The 18,490-nt window shown below is 58.5% G+C and overlaps 1 protein-coding gene across 2 annotated transcripts in view; it reads right to left on the bottom strand.

Annotated features, from left to right (window-relative positions):
* The window catches only part of LMX1B (LIM homeobox transcription factor 1 beta), a 79,876-nt gene extending 64,787 nt beyond the window's left edge, over nucleotides 1–15,089 (bottom strand). For both annotated transcript variants that reach the window (XM_042913829.1, XM_042913830.1), the window contains exons 1-2: nucleotides 14,951–15,089; nucleotides 13,939–14,125 (exon numbers count right to left, since the gene is read on the bottom strand). In XM_042913829.1, the coding sequence (XP_042769763.1) occupies nucleotides 13,939–14,125; nucleotides 14,951–15,089 (326 nt within the window). The remainder of the gene's footprint in view (nucleotides 1–13,938; nucleotides 14,126–14,950) is intronic.
* Nucleotides 15,090–18,490: the final 3,401 nt, after the last annotated feature.

Below are 18,490 nucleotides of genomic sequence, written 5' to 3'. Positions count from 1 at the left end.
CGAGCATCAGCTGTGGTTATTATTGCCGCTGCTGCTGTTGTGTGCTCTCTGGGCCAGGCCTGCCCATCAGCAAGCCCCCTGCAGCCGGGCCCCCTTCTGCAGCTCAGAAACTCGGGAAGTGTTAGCTCCTGCGAGGCCGCCCGAGTATCCTGCAGAACGGAGGCTTCTGTGGGCTTCCTCTCTGGTCTGTTTCCCCAGCAGCTGGAACACTCAGAAAAAAGCTTCCAGCCTGCTGGGCTTGTCAAAGCAGGGCCAGCTTTACTAGAACCAGCTTTGGACGGTAATTTTGCGGTCATAACAACTATTTTCTTTACATACTGCTATAGAAAGGGGAACCCCCTGCTTTTTTTTTTTTTTAACCTAATTGAAGACACCATCAAGCGTAAATATGCTGGAGTTTTTAATAAAAAACATGATGGAGGAAAACATTCAAAGCTCAATAATCAGAAGCCAGTCGAGTAGAGATGTCGCTCCCTCTCCCTACCCCCTTGGCTGTGCTCTGTGCGGGACTGGCTTTGGGGCTGGCAACTTTTAGACCTATGGCAAAAATAATGAACAGCAGTGAGGCTTGGAGATAGCCTGAAAAATATCCTGGAAAAGAAAAACATATGCCAAAGAGTGTGGTGTAAAAGTCATATTTCATGCCTGACTTTAGAGAATGTTAATAAGGATTAGAACCATACTCCAACAGAGCAACTATCAGTCAAGGCGGGGTAATTAATTTTGCTTCAGATCTCTGCTTGGGAAAATGAAAGCAGTAAGTGTTGTTTCACAGCACAGAGATTCCATCACACTAGAACAACCCAAAGAACTTCCAAAGCTGTGTCCTGATCCCAGCTGAAAGAAACCTGGCTGTTGCTGGCAGCCTCTGCTGGTCTGTCGCCGTGTAGATTTGGGGATCTTTTCCCAATGTTGACAATATCAAACTCTTTTTTTTTTTTAAATTTCAGGATTGGCTAATAAATATGATTAAGATAACACATCCCAAACCACATGTCCTCTGCTCAGCCTCCAACATGTGCAGTACAGATGTGTCTTCCGTGTACAGATGACCCAGCCGGTTGCTCCCCTGAGGCAGGGACCCTGGGAGACAGAACCCCGAGGGGTCCTGGCAGCCCACTGGCCCTCTCTGGCCCTGGCCAGGCTGCTGGCCTCCCCGTGACCCACTTTAGAGAGGAAGGGCTGAGCCCAGGGTGTCTGGAAGTCAGACACTAGAAGGACAGAGGAATGGATGGTGGGATGTGGCACTGCGCTCACCTGGCTCTTATCCCTGCATGTCCCAATTTAGAAGATAAAATTCCCAAATTCTGCTATCCAGAAAGCTTCCCAACTCATTCCATCATGGAGACATGCCTGTTACCCCCCTCAGGAACCAGGGTTGAAGGGCCTTCCCCTCCCAGTGACCTCAGACTAGGGAAAAAAGAGTAAGCCAGTGGCAAAGCCAGAGTCTGGCAGAGGGTTCTAGAAAGAATTGTGGAGTTGCCACACAGACCCCCTAACTTGGCAGTGGGCAGACTGGGGTTCCCGTCCCCCATTGTGCCACAACTGTGTGAGCTTTGAGGCAAATACTAGCCACACCTGGGCCTCAGTTTTCCCCTTTCTACAGGGATCCGGAAGAGCTCTTCATCTGGCACATGCTAAAGCAGTGCAAAGTATGGGTGGTGGGTATGTTCCTGGTGCACCCACTCTGTGGTCACTGAGGAGGGCTCTTGGAGGTGGCAGAGAAAGTCAGGCCCTTGAAACACGGCAGGGAAGCCTGGGCCTGTTTGTATCGACAGCCAGCCAGTCTCCACCTCTCGGGAGAGGGGGCAGCAGTCTCAGACACAAGAGCCCCTCCCAGCCTGACCAAGCAGGGCCCTGGGTTAAGTAGGAGTGAGCCTTCTTCTTAGCTTTCCCCTGGGGCTAGGAGGAAGAAAGGAGTCCCTCAGAGTTAGCCAGGCCAGGCAGAAGGGCTCAAGTGGGCGGAGAAGGGAAGGGCATTCTACCACAGTGGTAGAATGAATGTATGAATGAATGAATGAATGAATGTAAGAGGGAGGTAGGGGTCTCCCACTTCCCATACAGCAGGCAGGCTAGGGGTAGGGCACATCCCTGAGAAGAAGGTCACTAGGGGTCCCTGGAAGAGGGGTACTATGACCTGGCTGAGCCCCAGCTGCCTGCAGGGCAGAGGCTGGAGGGTCTCCTTTCTGGACCAGAGGCTACTCAGGGTAGACACGAAGGGTCAGGCTCCTCCTAAGCTGGGTGGGGTCAGGACCACCTAGTGGAGGAACTCTGTCACCAGCCCCTCACCTCCTTTCAGCTGAGATCGGCTGAGCATTGACTGCCGCATTTCTGGCCCCCTGTTAAAGCTCAGGCACTGGTCTCCCCGGAATACCCCAGGCTTCTTCCCTGCCTAGCAGCCCAGGCCGGTGGGCCCAGGGCTCGGCCAGGCCGGGCTGATATGAACCATCTGCGTTGTCTTAGGCCGCCCCTCTGCCCACTGTCCCTCTGAACTCGGCCGGTTCCCGCGGGCCGTTTGATGCCTCGTAGGGTCACAGACCCCCGCACACAAATCACCGCCGAGGGGCTGGGGGTGGGGTGGAGGCGCTGAAACCTAATCCGCAAAGTTTGCTCTGCCGCCGGCTCGCTCCTTCCCTCGCTCACTCGACCACCCCCCCTTTCCAAACAAGGCTTATTTTTCTTGCCAAAAAACCAAAGTTGGTATCAAGTGTTTCCAGGGAGAAAGTGTCTCCCCCGCCCCAGCTCGGGAGGAAGGGCCGGAGCTGATGGCTGAGCACGGGATTGCAGAGGGCTTCGGGAGGGAACCCTCAGGAGGTGAGGTCCCAGCTCCCGGGTCTGTCAGTCCCCATGCTTAATGGTCACAGACCCGACTGTCTCTGACCCTGCCCTGTCCCCTTGGTCCCCCTCCCAGATACTACTCTCTCCTTCGTGGCTCTCCATCCCTGCGCGGCCAGAGATGGAAGCATCACTTCCTGCCCCTTCTCCCTCCCCATAAAACAGCCCTTGCCTGTCGCTTTTACGAGGTGACACCCTGCTTTCAGCCCGATCCTCCCGCACCGGAGCCTGGGCTCGGGAGGGAGGAGACTGTGAGCAGTCAGGCGTCTCCAGAGAGCTCCCAGGGCACACTGGGGTCCTTGCGTGACTGCCCCAGAGCACAGACTAAGAGCTTTAAAAGGAGGCCAAGGAGCTGGGTATGTTAGAGACAAATTCCTCCAAAGTCTCCTCTCCAGCTCCATTGACTCTGGGGCCTTCGATCTGAGATGCTAGAAAACTGGCCAGGAGGTAGCCGGCCTGGTCCTCTGGAGGGGTGCAGAGCGGAGCCCCGGGAGCACACAGGTTTCGTTTGCTGGGTGGTTTTGCTTTTGGTTTTTTCAGCCGGTGCAGCGACCCGGAACCACGCCCGGGGCCGTTTCTCCGACGCCCGCAGCTTCCGACTGTGCCCGGAGGTGGATGCCGGCGGCTAAAGTCCGCGCCCCATGGCGCCCGCTGTGCGGACTGGAGTTCTAGTTGTCGGAGCAGGCAGCCCGGTCGGGGCAAGGCAGAGACGTCGAGGGGGCCGGTCGGCACACCCGACTGGGTCTGTGCGGCCGGGGGTGGGGGGTGGGGGGCACAGGAAAGGTCTGTACACTGTGGGACAGGGGTGGCGGCAGCAGCGGTGGCGAGAATAAAGGCGCCACGGGCCCGGCGGAGAAGCGGGTTTCCGCGGGGGTCGAACAAAGGAATTCGCCCTCAGAAGAAAGGGGCCGAGCGAGCAGCCGGGAATGGTCAACCCCGGATACTCTCGCAGGAGTAAGAGCGTCTCGACATCAGTCCCAGGGATCCAACGAAATCCGCCCCGCGCAGGACCCCAGCCTGGCATCTCCATTCGGCCTCTCCCTTCTTGTCAATCCCGCTTTCATGGGGATGGTGGGTGTGCACCCCCCAGCGCCACCTTTCCTGGGAAGAGGGGACAGAGTGGCCCGTGCTTTCCGTCAGTGGAGGCAAAAAGTCTCCCCCCTCCCAATCGGCATCTTCTGGTCGCGGCGCCGTTGCCCCCATTTTCCAGAAGCTGACAATTGAGGCTCCCAAAAAGCAACCCCTTCCCCCACCCCTATTGCAATGCCTGGCCGGCTCGGGAGACCCAAGCGCCCTCGGAAACGAAAGTCGCCCCCGGGGCGACAGGCCGGAGCTCCCCTCCTCCCGCAGCCCTCGGAAGGGGTGGAGGGCACACGGTTGTAAGGTGCTCGGCTTCTTTTCTCTGCTTGACATGAATAAGGGGATTAGGACGGCAAGTTTCCGTCGTTCACTCCGTCGGACAAAGGGCCCCGCGGTCAGAGCGGCGCAGCCTCTGATTAAACAGACAGAGCCCTGTCACTCAGCAGCATCCTAGGTACTTGTGTTCGTGACATAATCTTATTAGAAGATAAAACCAGCGAAATCCTTTTCATAATGAAAAGTTACATTTAATGGCTGGACTCACCCCCCAACCCCTCCCGACCCTTCCCCCCTCTTCCCGTTGCTGTTGGATATGGCTCGCCTGTAATTGGCATTTAAAGCACCAAGTCCGAGAGAAAAACGGGGTTTAGGGTTTTTGTAATCCCCCTAAACTGTCTTTGTTCGAAATCTCCACAGATACAAGTCTGTTAAGAGTAAATATTTGTGGATTGATACAACCACATTTCCCCCCCTACAAACCAAATCTGAAAAACCTCTGCCCTCCCGCCGCGCACGAAGGCCAGGGCGCAGGAGGGAGGGGGCTGGGCTCGGCCGGGCGGAGCGTCTGTATCGGGAACTCTGCGTTTGGGGTCGCCTCGCTGCCTCCAGGAGCTGAGGGACTTTGCACATTTCTCAGGCGGGAGAAAGGTCTTAGATTCTTTTTTCAATTTTCTGTGCTCTCGATAAACAAACCTCCCGAACCCGCTGCTTTTGGGCCTGCCTGAGGGGGTCGGCGGGAGGGCTTGGGGAGGGGCGAGGGCTTTGCTCAAATCCGAAAGAAAATGCAAACTCTCTCCACCGGCCTCGCTCCCTTCCAGCGGGTTTAAGTGGCTCCGAGAGGACTCGCTCCTCCTGGGTTGTGGAAGGCCCCACCCGGCACGGCGCCCCAAGTCCAGCCTAGGAAAGCACCGGGAGCCACCAAGGGCCCCCGAAACACGAAGGAGTCCGAAGGTTGCAGCAGGGGCCCGGGTTCCCGGCTCCAGCCCAGCCCGTCCCAGGATCGGATTCCTTCATAAATCAGCAGCTGGGTGAAAGGGCTGCGCTTTAGAAAGGGCAGGACCGTGTGCGCGTATTAGAGCGCGCGGTTCCCAAATCCGGGCTAAACCCCTGGTGACACCGAAATTCATCAACCGCTGCTGGCGCCCGCGGCTCAGCTGAGGAGCCCCAGAGCCTAGGAGCTTGTGCACCGCGCTGCCCGACTTGGGGAATGAGAAGAACGAGGAGCAGGAACCCTCCAAGAGGTGGGCCTGGAGGAGGGCACGGGTGGAGACCTCGGGAAGCCGCCCCGCCCGTGCGCGCCTCTGGCGGGGAAGGAAGCTCACCACCGGGGAAAGGCAGTTATTCTAACCTTTTTCCTTCTCTGGCAAGGGCTGGCCCTACACGGACATTCTAGTGCGAAGAGGGCAGTGACCCCCAACCCCAAGCCCTTCCAACCCTGCGGCAGTAACCGCCCCCACCCCCACACCTTTCAGGCTGGGTGCTCTAAGGAGAATCACAGTTGCCCAGAGCAGAATCTGGGGCTTCAGGGAGAGTAGAACTTGAGGACTTAGGGATGCCATCAGCTTTGGGAGTTAGACCCACCTGGGAAAATTGTGCTACAGAGAAACTCTGGACCTGAGAGAAGTTACAACTCTCTCCACCTCGGTCTTCTCACCTATCCAGGGACCTAGAGCAATAAAGGTCAGTACACATCGCAGCACTCAAGAAATGTCCGTTCCTTTTCTTTCTAGATATACTACTTCAGCCTGCCCCTCTGAGGTCAAGAAGGCTCTGCTTCTGGGAGTTCACAGCTACACTGGCCATGTTCAAGAGTAGGCTGGCTAAAGGCAGGACCTATGTGCCTCAGTAGCAACGGGGAGCCATCCAGAGGCTGCTGCCTGCCTGCCTGCCTGCCTGCCTGCCTCCAAGGACCAGTTTCTGACAGCCAGACCTGTCCCATTACCTTTTCAAGGGAAAAATTCAAACCACAGGCCACAGACCTGGGTAAGGAGCAGGAGGAGGGTGGGCTAGGCCACTCTGGGAGGCCTGTTTAGGAGGCTACACTCTCTGGGCCTGCTCTGAAAGGCAGACAATGCATTCCTGCCAGGCAGGGCGTCTCCAGCTCACTTCCCAGGCAGGCAGGCAGGCAGGCAGGAAGGAAATATACATTGACTGAGTGCCCAATGCAGGCTGGCACCTTTGGGTTTGTTTCACTTTATCCCCAGAGGTTGACTCCCTTTATCCTGTGAGATTGTAATTATCACCCCTGTTTCACAGAGGAGGAAACTGAGGCTCAAGAAGAGCCTTACCTAAAGGTCTTTGGCTTGTGTCACAAGAACCAGAGACATTCTGGATCCCCGACCTGGACTTGCAATTTTGTACTTTCCTTTGAGAAAGTGTGAGAAAATGTGCCCCACCCAGGAGGCTCTCCATTCTCAGGAGGTGGCTCCCAGAGCACCTTGGTCCTCTCCATCTCCACAGGCTCGGGCAGCTCCAGGCCTGGGCGGGCGCCCAGACCCCGACAGCCCCGTAACTATGGCGATTCAGGAATCACATGACAACAGTCACGGAGTCCCGGAGGAAACCAGGAGGTGGGAGAAGGGGGAAGAGCAGTCACACCCAGCTTGTCCTGACCCACGGCTCCTGCTTCTCTCCCGTCACTGCTTCGCCAGCACCCAACAGAGGTGCCCAGGGGTTGGGATAAGGGGAATCCTGGGCATCTGGCGGTCCAGCATGCTATCTCAGCTTTCTGCATCTAGCTGGCAGCTCGGGGGTCTCCTCACGCCTGCCAGCCCCGGTGGGCACCTCTGTTGCTCCCAGCAGCCCTCAGAACCCTCCCCGGCTGGCAGCCACCTCACAGTTCCCAGGGAAACCTCTTAAGCACGGGCCGCCAGGAAGCAAACATCTTTGTTTCTTCTGGAACCAAACTCCAGGAACTAGGTTTTTCCTTCAGCAACACTTCCCCCAGTTCACCAAGTGCAGGGCCAGCCAGGTGCTCTGCCATCAGCCAGCACACTCGGTCCGGGGGCCAGTCTGAGCCAGGCTCCCGATGGAGACAAAGCTCCCCCCCCCCCCATGTACTCACATATCCCCCGGACCCCTGTACTCCCCACAACCCCCCTTCAGGGCCCCAGGGTTGACAGGGCAGGTCCAGTGGCTGCCAGTCAAGAAGCTGAACAGAAATGGATACAATATTGCCCCGGGAATAACAAAGGAAGGGCCCTCGCAGAAATTTATTTGTTCTGATCAGGGGAAGCAAAGGTAAAGGGCAGTGAGGAAGTGCTGTCAGCCAGGCCTGAAACCCAAGAAAGTTGCCATTCTGAGCACAGTGGCCCCTTATACCCCACTACTCCACAAGGCAGCAGTAGTTAAAGCAAACACAGGCCCTTCACTGCCCCGTCAGTTACACCTTCCCCCCAAAATTACACAAACCTTGAAAGATTTTTCTGAGAGAAGATGGATGCTTCGGGAGACTTGAGGTCAAGGCTAGGCTGTTTAAAGTATATTATTAACAAATAAACATTTACTGCAAAAAAAAGAGAAAAACCCTATAGGCCACCGGGGAACCAAATCATGTTGCTTTTGGCTTCAAATGACAGGAGACATTTATGACATGAATGGAGAACACCAGCCGGTCGATGAAATGGCAAACGTCTGCCACTTTGCTTCCTCTGCCTTCGTGAATCAACTTTTTCAAATATGGTTTTCAGCCTTACCCTCCCCTCACTACCACCGCCTCCCCACTTCTGACTGCAGTAGCAATAAATATATATAATTTTGGTTTTGCTCTCTGCTGCCATCAGCACAGAATCTGGGAGATGGAGAGGGCTGGGTCAGCCAGAAAGCCAAGAGTTTTGGGTCCTCCTGCACCCTCAACTGACTGACAGCTCACACGGGCTCCTTGGATGAGTGGACCATCCCTTTCTTCCTCCCTCCCTTGAAGCTGAGGCCCGATTGCGGTGTCCAACGAATTGGAAGTTATAACTCATGTCGCTGAGTGTATCCTCCAGTCCTCAGCCTAACTAATGCCAAAGGAGGACTGGGATTTTTTCCCTCCTATTCTGTTTTAAAACCCTCATGGCCACAGGACAGAGGAAATTCCCTGGGCAAGAACTGCCAGCCCATCATGGACAGAACAGACCTCTGTGGGCTGGAGGATCCTTCTGACCACCTGAGCTGGTGTTTCTCTACCTTTTAAACCTCATCTTCTCTCTGAGAAAGGTACAGATCCCTAGATCTCTTCCCCTCACGCGCCCCCCCACCCTGCCTTCTGAATCTCCCCCTCATCCTCAGAGATGTCAGCCCCCCCCTTGCCATTTGAATCACAAAAAAACAGTAAGCACAAAGGGTTTTCCAAGTATGAAATTAGACTTCCATGTAGGATTTTCCAAGCTGTACTCAGACTCTAGAGATTCCAGTTGCTCCCCAGTGGAAAGATCTTCGCTCTGGACCAACTTCCACTCCCTCTCACGCACCCCTGCCCCAAAGAGAAACAGGCCAGAACACCAGGCCCATCCTGATACCTGCCCTTCCCGATCATGCACAGGTGGCATTTGTTCTGATCTCTACAATCAGTTTTTCTGCCTCTCTGGAGGTCGTGACGACAATACTGGATCCCACGGAGTTTGGAACACTTACTGCAGCCTCACCAGATACCTCATGCTATCCTTGCAACCACCCCGGGGTGTTGTATCATCACTCCTAATTTGCTGATGGAGAACCTGGGGCTCAGAGACAGGTCGTCACTTGGCTGAGATCACACGGCTGCTGAATGGTGGGGCTGGGAGGTGAATCCAGTTCTGTCTCAGAACCTAGAGTTCTCTTCATCACTGAAGGAGTGCTGGCCCTCACAGCGCCCCACTCAGGCAAAGGGAGCGATTTTCCCAGGGGTGCTCCTCATCTTCCCTGCACAGAGAGGTTCACGGCAAGCCTACCATGCCAGCTGCACCTTTCTCTGGCATGGAACGCAGAGGCAGTTTGGTATGTCTTCGGCGACAAGACATTCTGGCCACGCTGATGGTGATAATAGCGACAACAATAATTTCCAGAGTATTAACAACATGCCAGGCAAGATGCCAGGTCCTTTGGGGCATGTTATCTCGAATCCTTATTAGAATCCTTTCTCCCAGGTGGATATGTCCCCATTTTACAGAAGTGGCTCAGGTAGATGCCAGGACTGTGTGGCCCTAAGCCTGGCTCCAAGGGGCAGGACGGGAGGGAGCTGAGGGTTGACAGTCACATACCCCAGAGGAAATCCTCACAGCCTTCTTCTCCTACTCAAGAAAAATCCTGCAAATAAATTAGGCTGCGTTAGCCCAGAGCCTGGGGAATACAGGGTGAGCCAGGAGTCAGCTATGAATAATGCCTCCGTTCAGCAGCAGATGACCGCAGCTTCAGGAAGCCCTTTGCTTACTCTTTTACCTGCAGTCAGGGTGCTGGCGGGGGTGGGGTTAAGTGGGGGGTGCCTTCCCAAGGGCCAGAGGGTCCCCACACTCGGGCTGACACGGTGAGCCCTTCGGCCCTTGAAGCCCCAGGAAGGACACTACGGAGGCCTTTTTATAAGGCAAAGCGCTGGCTTTGCCTTCCGAGCAGACCCATTTCCAGGACAGGACCTCTATCTCAGGGTGTGGGCTGGGATGTCTGCCGCTCCGGGTTAGATGCGTGGGGGCCATGCCAGCTGGGATGCCTACTGGTAGAGGAGGTGCTGCTGGTAACTGGCACCCCGCAGTAAGGCCTATAGGAGTCCTTCCAAGCAGGGAGAAAGAGCAGGCAGAAAAGGCTGGAGCCTGACTTTGCTCTCCCTGGGCTGTGCCACACCCCTACTGTGCCAGTGCTGGGGCTCCGAGGAGAGGTGAGCCTCCCTGGAAGGCCTTTCCCGGTGTAAACACTTCCAAGGAGAGGAATGCGCTGGGAAGAGCCAGGTTGGGCCACTGGAGCTGCAGCCAGCTGGGGTGGATTTACCAAAAAACAAAACAAAACAAAACAACCCACCCCAGGACTCAGTTTTTTCTGAAACTCCAAGTCTCGCTGCTCCCCCTTCCGCGGGTGGGCGCATCCTACCTGGGCAGGGGAGCCCAAGGGGACCCTCGCAGGCTCAGCGGAGCCCTGTAACTCTGCGTGCCGAGAGGCGAGGCCGCCCGGGCAGGCCCGGCCGGCGGAAGGGCGCCGCCAGCCCAGGACGCCGAGGCGGGAGCGTGGCCCGAGCAGGAGCACCGCGTCCTCCGGCGCGCATAGGCTCCCGCTCGCACACCAACGAATCTCGGGTCGCCCGGCCTGGGAGCTGTCTTACAAGCGATTAGACTCCATTTTGTGACAGATTTTTGGACTCTCCCACCGACCCTCCCCCCTTCCGGAGCCTCCTCCAGGAATTCGCCACCTCCTCAGGATAGAAACGCTTTCCAGACGAGCGACAGACGGCAAGAAAGGGGACTTACATAATTCTACTTGGCCAAAGCCACCAAGAAAAAAAAATGGGGCGCGGGGGGGCATTATGTTGTCATTAAAAAAAAATTTTTTTTTTCATGTGTTCTCAGGAGGAGGAAGGAGAGAGAGGTGTCCGTGATTTTGCGTTTGGAGGCCCCGTTTCCTCCCGGCTTCTAACCTGGTTTTCTGTCGGAGAAGGAGCTCCGGCTGCCGAGGGGCCAGAGCCTCGGGCGCAAAACGATCCGACGCCTCCCCCCCCCGCCCTTTTTAAAAGAAGGAGCCCTCCAAAAAACACGTACGGAGAAAAAGTAAACTTTTCGAGTTACGCGTGAAATTGCCCAAATGCCGTGGCCCGCGCGCTCTGTTGCATCCGTCCAGGACGTGCGGGTGGATTTTAGCAAATAGTATTAAATGTGCCCGAACGTCAATTAATCACCCCCGTGGTGCGTAAAATAACGTTGCGCTTCTGGGTGTCTCGGATCTTGAAAACAAATCGAAAGGAAGAAGAGACGCTTAATAAAAATAGCAACCTCTTTCTAAGGACCGAACCCCGCAGCTCCTCACCGGGCGAGGACATATTTTTCAAAAGTTACTGGGGGGCGGGGGATGGTGTGTTAATTTCCCTATACCGCTGACACACAGGCTGCACAAAATCGAGAAGGCACGTTTCTGCGCCCACTTTGCCTGGATTCTTGTCTTAAAAGCATTTACGCACAGATGCAATAAATACACATCTGCGATCCTCAAAGGAAAAAAATAAATCGTGAAACACACTTTTATTGTGCAAAGAACATCGCTTCCCCAGTGAGCCCCTGCCTGCCTCGCTGCACTGGCTCTCCCTGAGAAACGCTGAGGCGAGACCCGCCCGGGGTATTTGTCCACGGGATTGTCTTGATAACAACCCCTCCTCAGCCCCCAACTGGCCGGCCTAGTGCAGATACCTAATTGGCCTTATTGGAAGAAAGAGGGGGCGAGGGAGGAGGAAGGCACCGTGAGGGGCGTGAATAATGCCCGCCTGGAGGCTGCCGCCTAGCTGGACCCAGGCTCGGAACTCCGGACCTGAGATTCGCCCAGCACCAAAATTCCCTGGCAAACACATCCCGACTGCATTGAAGCATCGAGCTCTAGGGCGCCTTGTTTCTTTTTTAAACAAATATACTTTCAACAAAGCCATTGCAACTGTTTAATTGTTTTGTAAAATTAGGAGGTGGACCGCTCTGCTCTAAGGGAACATCCTGCTCAAATCTTGTGACTTTAGAGTTCTGTGCTCCGAAAAACCAGGGGGCATCATCTCCTTGTTTTAAACACAAGCTCCATAAAGGATTGAGGGGGAGCGGAAGAGACCTGGCAGATACGTATAAGAGGCTGGAAAGGGTCCTTCCAGTATGTGAAAAAAAAAAAAAAATTCCCCCAAATCTGCACAAATGCCTTGGAGGGCCATTTCCAGTTTCCTCGGCCTCCTGCCCCCACATGTTGAGTCATCCAGGCCAGTGGCGAAGCTGGAAGCAGCACTGCCAGAGCTGAGCTAAGGGTCAGGTAGGAAGAGGTGCAGGCCAGCAGGACATGGGTAGGCTGGAGGCTGGTGAGCCCTGCCCCTCGGCCAGACCAAAGCCCCCAACCGTATCCACCTCAAACTACTTTCCCCATTTTATTTGTGCTGCTCTATGCCCGCCTGTGGTAGAGCTGACTGGCGGCCACACTTTCTCCCGGAACTGGAATCTTATCAGTCCAGGCACAGCACAAACCCGACCAACGGCAATGCGCCTGATTTGGGGTGCTCCAGACAGAGAGAGAGAGAGAGAGGTCTTGGCTGGACTCTGGGATCAGCAAAAAAAGTTGCCTCTCTGAAATGTACCCCAATTCCTGTCGGCAGAGCCCCCAGTGGACAAGAAGAGCAAGGTGCAAAGAGCAGGTCCTCTTGGACCTCCAGACCAGGGGAGCACAGCCAGGCTAGGCACTGCTGTGGGACTCAGCCAGAACCTTTCAGAGTAAGAACCTAATACCTTCTTCAGGGCTCTGGCTTGCAGCCTGCTATTTCTAGGTCTCAGCCAAGCAGCTAGAGAGATGGAGAAGGGGCACCCCAGCCTCTCCACTTCCCATCGGGGCCTGGAATTAGGAACAGTCCTTGGGCAGCTAGGGAGGCTGCAATCATCACAGGCATTGGTTAGCCTAACCTTTTCCTGGAGGCTTGGGCACACACAGCCCCGTCTGAGCCCCGAACCATCTGAGAGCCTACCCATCCTGCACGCCCATCTAAAAGGGTCTTCCAGGCCTCACTAGAAAGTTCTCGAAGGCACCCACACTGGTCTCCACAATGCCTCCCTGGGGATCCCCACACCCCCTTTTCGTCTGTTGCTCCTCTCTGCCTCCCTCCTAATCACACTGCCAGGCACAAAAACCAGAGGGTCAAAAGAAAAAGCCTGCTTTTACTCTTAACTGTCCCAGCACCTTGCGAGTCAAACCCACAGTCTCAGCTAAAAACAAAAGTCAGTAGGTAGGGCTCAACCCATAGTCTCTGGACTCAACCCCGAGGCTTAGGCTATGCCAGGGCAGAGCAGACCACCCCCTTCTCCAACACAAACACTCTGCAAGAAAGAAGGCCTGCTGGGGAAGGCTGACTTGGGCAGTCCTTCACCATCTGCCCCCCCCCCATCCCCGACCTTCCAGGAGCCCCAGATTGTGGTTTGCCACCTCTTGAGGTCCTCTTCCCAGACAGCTTCTTCAGCCAGCAGGAATTTTAAGTGAAAAATTCCCGCATGGAACGGTTTGAAGAGAATGGACACCCTTTTCTATCAGGGACTAAAAGTACACCAGGCAGCAAGGTAGGAATGAGGCATCCCCAGCTGCTCGGGGAGTTCAGCACCCCCCTTCCCAACTCCACTTGCTTGCTCCAGGAATCCGAACCCCCCCTAAAACCCTACTTTTGGGAACCATACCGCCAAGGCCTGGCTCCCTAAAGCACTGTTTTCGTTTGGAAATCAATTCTTGGTCCCCAATTTAGGCCTTGGTGGGGTCAGGCCCTGTCCCTGGACGGAGGGATTGGTATCCCCTAGTTGGCCAAGGGCCTTGTCCTGTACCCCAACCAGTACAGGTTTCCGGACAAAAGATGGCAACTAGGGACCGCCGCAAGCTCCCGGCCACCCCACCAGTGGCGGCCAGGCTGGGACCGTTCGTCCCTGCCGGGAGACGCGCAGCCCGCACAGCCCTCGGAGCTGACGGGCCCAGCGGCGCGCAGAGCCAGCAGTTGGGCTGACACGGGCCGGGCCTGGCCTGGCAGTGGGGGCGGCCGGGCTCGAGTGCCGGGCGGCGGCGGGGGGAAGGAGGAGGACGAGAGGCGCTTACTGTTGGTAGTCTTGTTTGCAGTACAGTTTCCGATCCCGGAAGTAGCAGCTGGTGGTGAGGGCTTGCTGACACGCCGCGCACTGCAAACACTCCTCGTGCCAGGACGATTCGTTGACTCGCATCAGGAAGCGGTCGGAGATGGGCCGCTGGCAGCCCTCGCAGACGGCGGGATGCGGGCAGTCGGAGCCTGCAGCGCACAGGGCAAGAGCCGGGCCGTCAGCGCCGACCAGCCTGGCGTCCCGGCCGCGCGGTGCCCACAGCCAGGGCCCCAAGCGCGAAGGCAACCCGGGAGCGCCGCCCGCCGCCTGCGCTCCCCCGGCCGCCGCACCAGGGGCCGGGCAGCCTCCGCTGGTTCGTCCCAGCCCGCGGACTCCCTCGCGGAGAGGCCGCGGGTCTCGAGCCTTGGCTCGGCGCTGCAACTCTCCCTTCCTCCGGAGATCCAGCGCTTGGTGTTACTACATACGAGAACCCGGCAAGGCGCGGGGTAGCCGGCTGGGACCGAGGCAGGCGAAGTGAGGTTGGGGCGCTTGCTGGCTGACACGCCCCACGGTGGCATTCACGGTCTTCTGCCCCCAATCTCCCCAAAACCCAGGTGGCCCAAGGGACATTTTTCTTTTAGAGGCGCCTTCCATCAAGCAGCCTGGCACCACTCCCAAGCTTGCTAAGGTGACTACTTGGGTCTTCCATCACCCTTGCCGTCCGCCTCCTGCCCCCTCGGGAGTGGCAGCTCCAGCACCAAGGCCCAGTGAGGATGGTGGGTGGCAGCTGGAGCTGTCCTGGCCTCCCTCCTCCTAGGTGGTGCTCCTGCAAATCTCTGTCCCTCCAGCATGCCTGTTTAGGGGTGCCTGTTGCCCCTCTAGCGATCACTGCAGGAGTCTAGTCTGTGTCCCCCGCACCCCTATGTCCTGCAAAACATTTCCTTATTCCGTTGGTCTAGACGCCTGTGTCCACCTCGGGAGGATGCCCCTGTCCCCTGCCCATGACCACGCGGGCGTTCTGACCCCGCACTCACCCAGCAGCACCCCCAGAGTGGCGGGCCCGGGGCGCAGGGCGTGCTCCTCCATCTTGATGCCGTCCAGCATCTTGGCGCAGTCCGTCTGCCCGCGGGGGAAGCACCTCTCCAGCGACTCGGGACCTGTTGCTATATCCATGGGACGCGGGGCGCGCCGCGGGCCCCGCCGGCCAGGGTGCTCGCCGGCCCGCCCGCCTGCCCGCTCGCCGCCGCCGCCGCCGCCGCGGCCCCGGAGCCGGGGAGGCGCGGCCCCCGCGGGGTTGGGGCTGCGGCTGGGGCCGCCGGCCGCCCCCGGCGAGCGTGGAGCGCCGACGCGCTGGCCCCGGGCCCCGGCGTCGTGCGGGCGGGCCCGGGCGGCTGCAGTCCGCGCCGCGTTCTCCCGGGCACTCGCAGCCACGCGCGCCGGCTCCTCTGTCACCTGCTTGTCAGCCCCGGAGCCGGGCTGCGGCGGCGGCGGCAGACGGAGCCGCGGGGAGGAGACGGCGGCGGCGGCGGCGGCGGCGGAGGCGGCGGGCGGGGGAGGGGGCGGGGGTGCAGGGGCGGCCCCGCGGGCTGGGGGGGCGCGGGCGGCGCAGCGGGGTCCCGGGCGGGGCGCAGCGGGCCGCGGGGCTCCAGGCGCGCTCCCCGCACTACTCCAGTGCCATGGTGCGCCCGAGGAGCCGCTGGGTTTAGAGCTGGGGCAGGCGGCGGAGGGATACTACGGCCGGGAGCCGCCTCACCCCTCCTCAAACTTCCTGACATTTGAACTCATTGGTGCGCCTCGTATCCCTGCGCCGGGATGAGCCGGCGGCTCCACGTCAAATAGTGCCGTCGCCGCCCCCCCACCCCCCGCGGGAGGGCTCCCCGCGCCCCCAGCTTGCGCCCCGCTCCGCGCCTGGCCTGGAGCGCGGGCCCCCGGCGCCCCAGCCAGGCCGAGCGCCCGCTGGCCTTTTGCAGAAGTTTGGGTCACCTTCGAAACGAATCCTTCTGCCCCACCCCTTTGAAAAATTGATTTGGGAGTTGGGGAATGAAGGCTTTCTTTTTTTCTTTCTCGCTTTCTTTATTATTAATATTTTGTAAAGCTTCAGCGCTAAGCGGAGTGGCCCCATGCGAGGCCAGACTGCGCGGACGGCGGGGAGCGCAGCGGCTCCACCAGGGGAAGGCGCCGGCCGGGAGTGGCCGCCTGGGGACCCCGTCTGTCGGCCGAGGTAGGTCGCTCCGGGCTGAGTTGGCGTCCCCTGGGCGGCGGCGCCTTCCCAGGGCCGTTTTGGTCCGCGGAGGGGCTGGCTGCAGGATTGAGGGACGGAGACCGACAGGAGGGAAGGGCTGCTGGCCCAGGACTGACCAAACGGGGGTCCTGGCCCAGGGAGAGGGGGATTGGGTCCCGGATTGGGGGTTGGGGGTGAGGGGTCCGGAAAAGATTCAGGCGTGGCAGGGACTGGGTGGAGGGGTAAGCGAAGGTCCTGAAAGTGTCCCGGAATCAAGGATGGGGAACACTGGGCAGGCGAGGAGGGTCAGGCCCGGGTTCAGGCAGGGAGAGTTTAGAGGACGATTAGGTCTGAGAGAGGGGTCCCGGGCAGAGGCGGGGGCATTAATGAGAACCTGGCCTCGCGGGATTTCTAGTTGCACGGGTAGAGGGTGGTGGCCCGGAGGTCGGTAACTGAAGGCCCAGGACGACGTGTGTTCGGTTGCTCGATGGAAACGGGATTGGCCGCTGGGATAGGTTACTTTTGGTGACGGAGGGGCCGGGCTAGGGGTCTGTAGGCCGCACCTGACAGGGACGGCGCCCTGGTCATATTGGGCAAAGTGGGCTTTGGCGCTGAGGAGTAAAAGGCCGGTAAGACCGAGCAGCCGACTCCCGCGCACGCTGGGCCTGGCACCCACCCCGCCTGGCACCGCGCTCGGTGCGCAGGCCGCTGCGTTTGGCTGCAGTGCATCGCGCCTAGGCTGGCCGTGTCTTCGGCTCCTGGGTCTCCACCAGAGGCGCGGCGCGCCCAGGAGCAAGGGGGGCAGGCGCGGGCTGACCCCTCGAGCCGCTGCGGGGCGGCCCCCGGCCCCTCCCGGAACGGAGCAGCGGTGCGGAGCGGGGCGGGGGCGGAGGGCATGGGAGGCGGGTCCCCTGACCCCGCTGGAGGCGAGAGGGCGGATCGGATTTGGAGCCTGCCAGAGGCTTGGTCAGAAGTGGCCCCCTATGCCGCGGGGCCCCGCGGAGGGGCCCGGCTTTGTGGAGGATTAGATAGCTCCCGCCCCACCCCAGTACCTGCGTGTGTGTCGGTGGGTATCTGTGTGTGTCTGTGCGTGTCGATGCTCCCGCCTCGGAGTCTGTTGCATGCCTGTGGACCGTGTCTCTGTGCAATGCAATATTTCTGTGTGCCCGAGACTTTCTGGGTTTGGAGTGTGTGAATCTGTGCATCTGGGTGTGATTCCCACGTGTGTGTGTGTGTGTGTGTGCGCGCGCGCATCTGCAGTTCCTAACATGCTTCTGTATCTTCTGTGTTTTTGTAGGTCTTTGTGTGTGTCCCTGGGTCGTTGTATGTGGGTGCCGACGTCTTTGTGTGTCTCTCAATCTCTGTATTGTGTCTGTGGGATACTTTTCTTTTGTGTCTTCCGGTCACCTTTGTGTGTCTGAGTGTATCTACGAGTTTCTGAATGATTCTGTGTGTTTGCTCGTATCTCAGAGTTTTGGGGTTATTTTTGCGGGGTGGGGGGGGGTGGTTGTGTCCGTCTGTGTTTGCGAGCGCGGTTTCGTGTCTCCGCGTCTTTGTGTGTCTCTATCCAGCACGGGGGATGAGTGGATGTGTAGCATCTTCCGCGCTCCCTTGGTCCCTTGTTCTTGAGCAGCCCGTAAGGCCCTGCGCTCCCGAGTTTGGGCCTGGGCCTGGGCCGCCTTCCTCGGGCATCTGGGGCGGGGGCGCGGCAGCTGCGGGAGAAGCCTGGCAGGCAAAACTCGGGCGCGCAGAGCCTGGTGCAGGACAAGCAGACCGACCGGGCGCATTCTGCCCTCTGCTGGCAGCGTTACGTCCCTGCACCCGATGCCTGTAGGTGAAAAGGGTCCTGGTTCCGGGCCCAGACCCTTGCCTTCTCCTTCAGAGCACACTTGGGAATACTTTCCGGTCTCAGGCCTGGCACACTCACCCCAGAACCACACTCTGGGAGCAGTGTTCCATCCTCCTCTCCCTGTCTCCCCACCTTCCCTGTGACGGCCGCTTCCTCTGCACAGTTCTCCCCTTAGGCCAAATGGGGGCCCTTGTGGCCCCACCTCAGAGGCTTCTCTGATCCTGAGGCCGGTTCAGGAAGAGTCAGAGCCCTCGACTGCGGGGGGTGGCGTTCCCAGGGCCACCCAAAAGCCACGTCTCAGTGTAGGAGGACGCGCCAGTCGCCCAGCTCTGGCACCCCAGCTGGTCTGTCCCGGGGCGCACAGAATCTTGGCACATCACGCTGGCACGCCCGCCTGAGTCACAGCCCACACCACCGGGGCCGACATCGGAAAGGCCAGGGATTGTGCTTAGAGCCACTGTCGGCTGCCAGGGTGCAGGCCAGACCCAGGCATGGGCTGCTCTT

Source organism: Panthera leo, chromosome D4 (genome assembly GCF_018350215.1).
Source record: "Panthera leo isolate Ple1 chromosome D4, P.leo_Ple1_pat1.1, whole genome shotgun sequence".
NCBI classification, from domain to species: domain Eukaryota; kingdom Metazoa; phylum Chordata; class Mammalia; order Carnivora; family Felidae; genus Panthera; species Panthera leo.
This window is presented reverse-complemented; position numbering and strand designations above follow the sequence as displayed.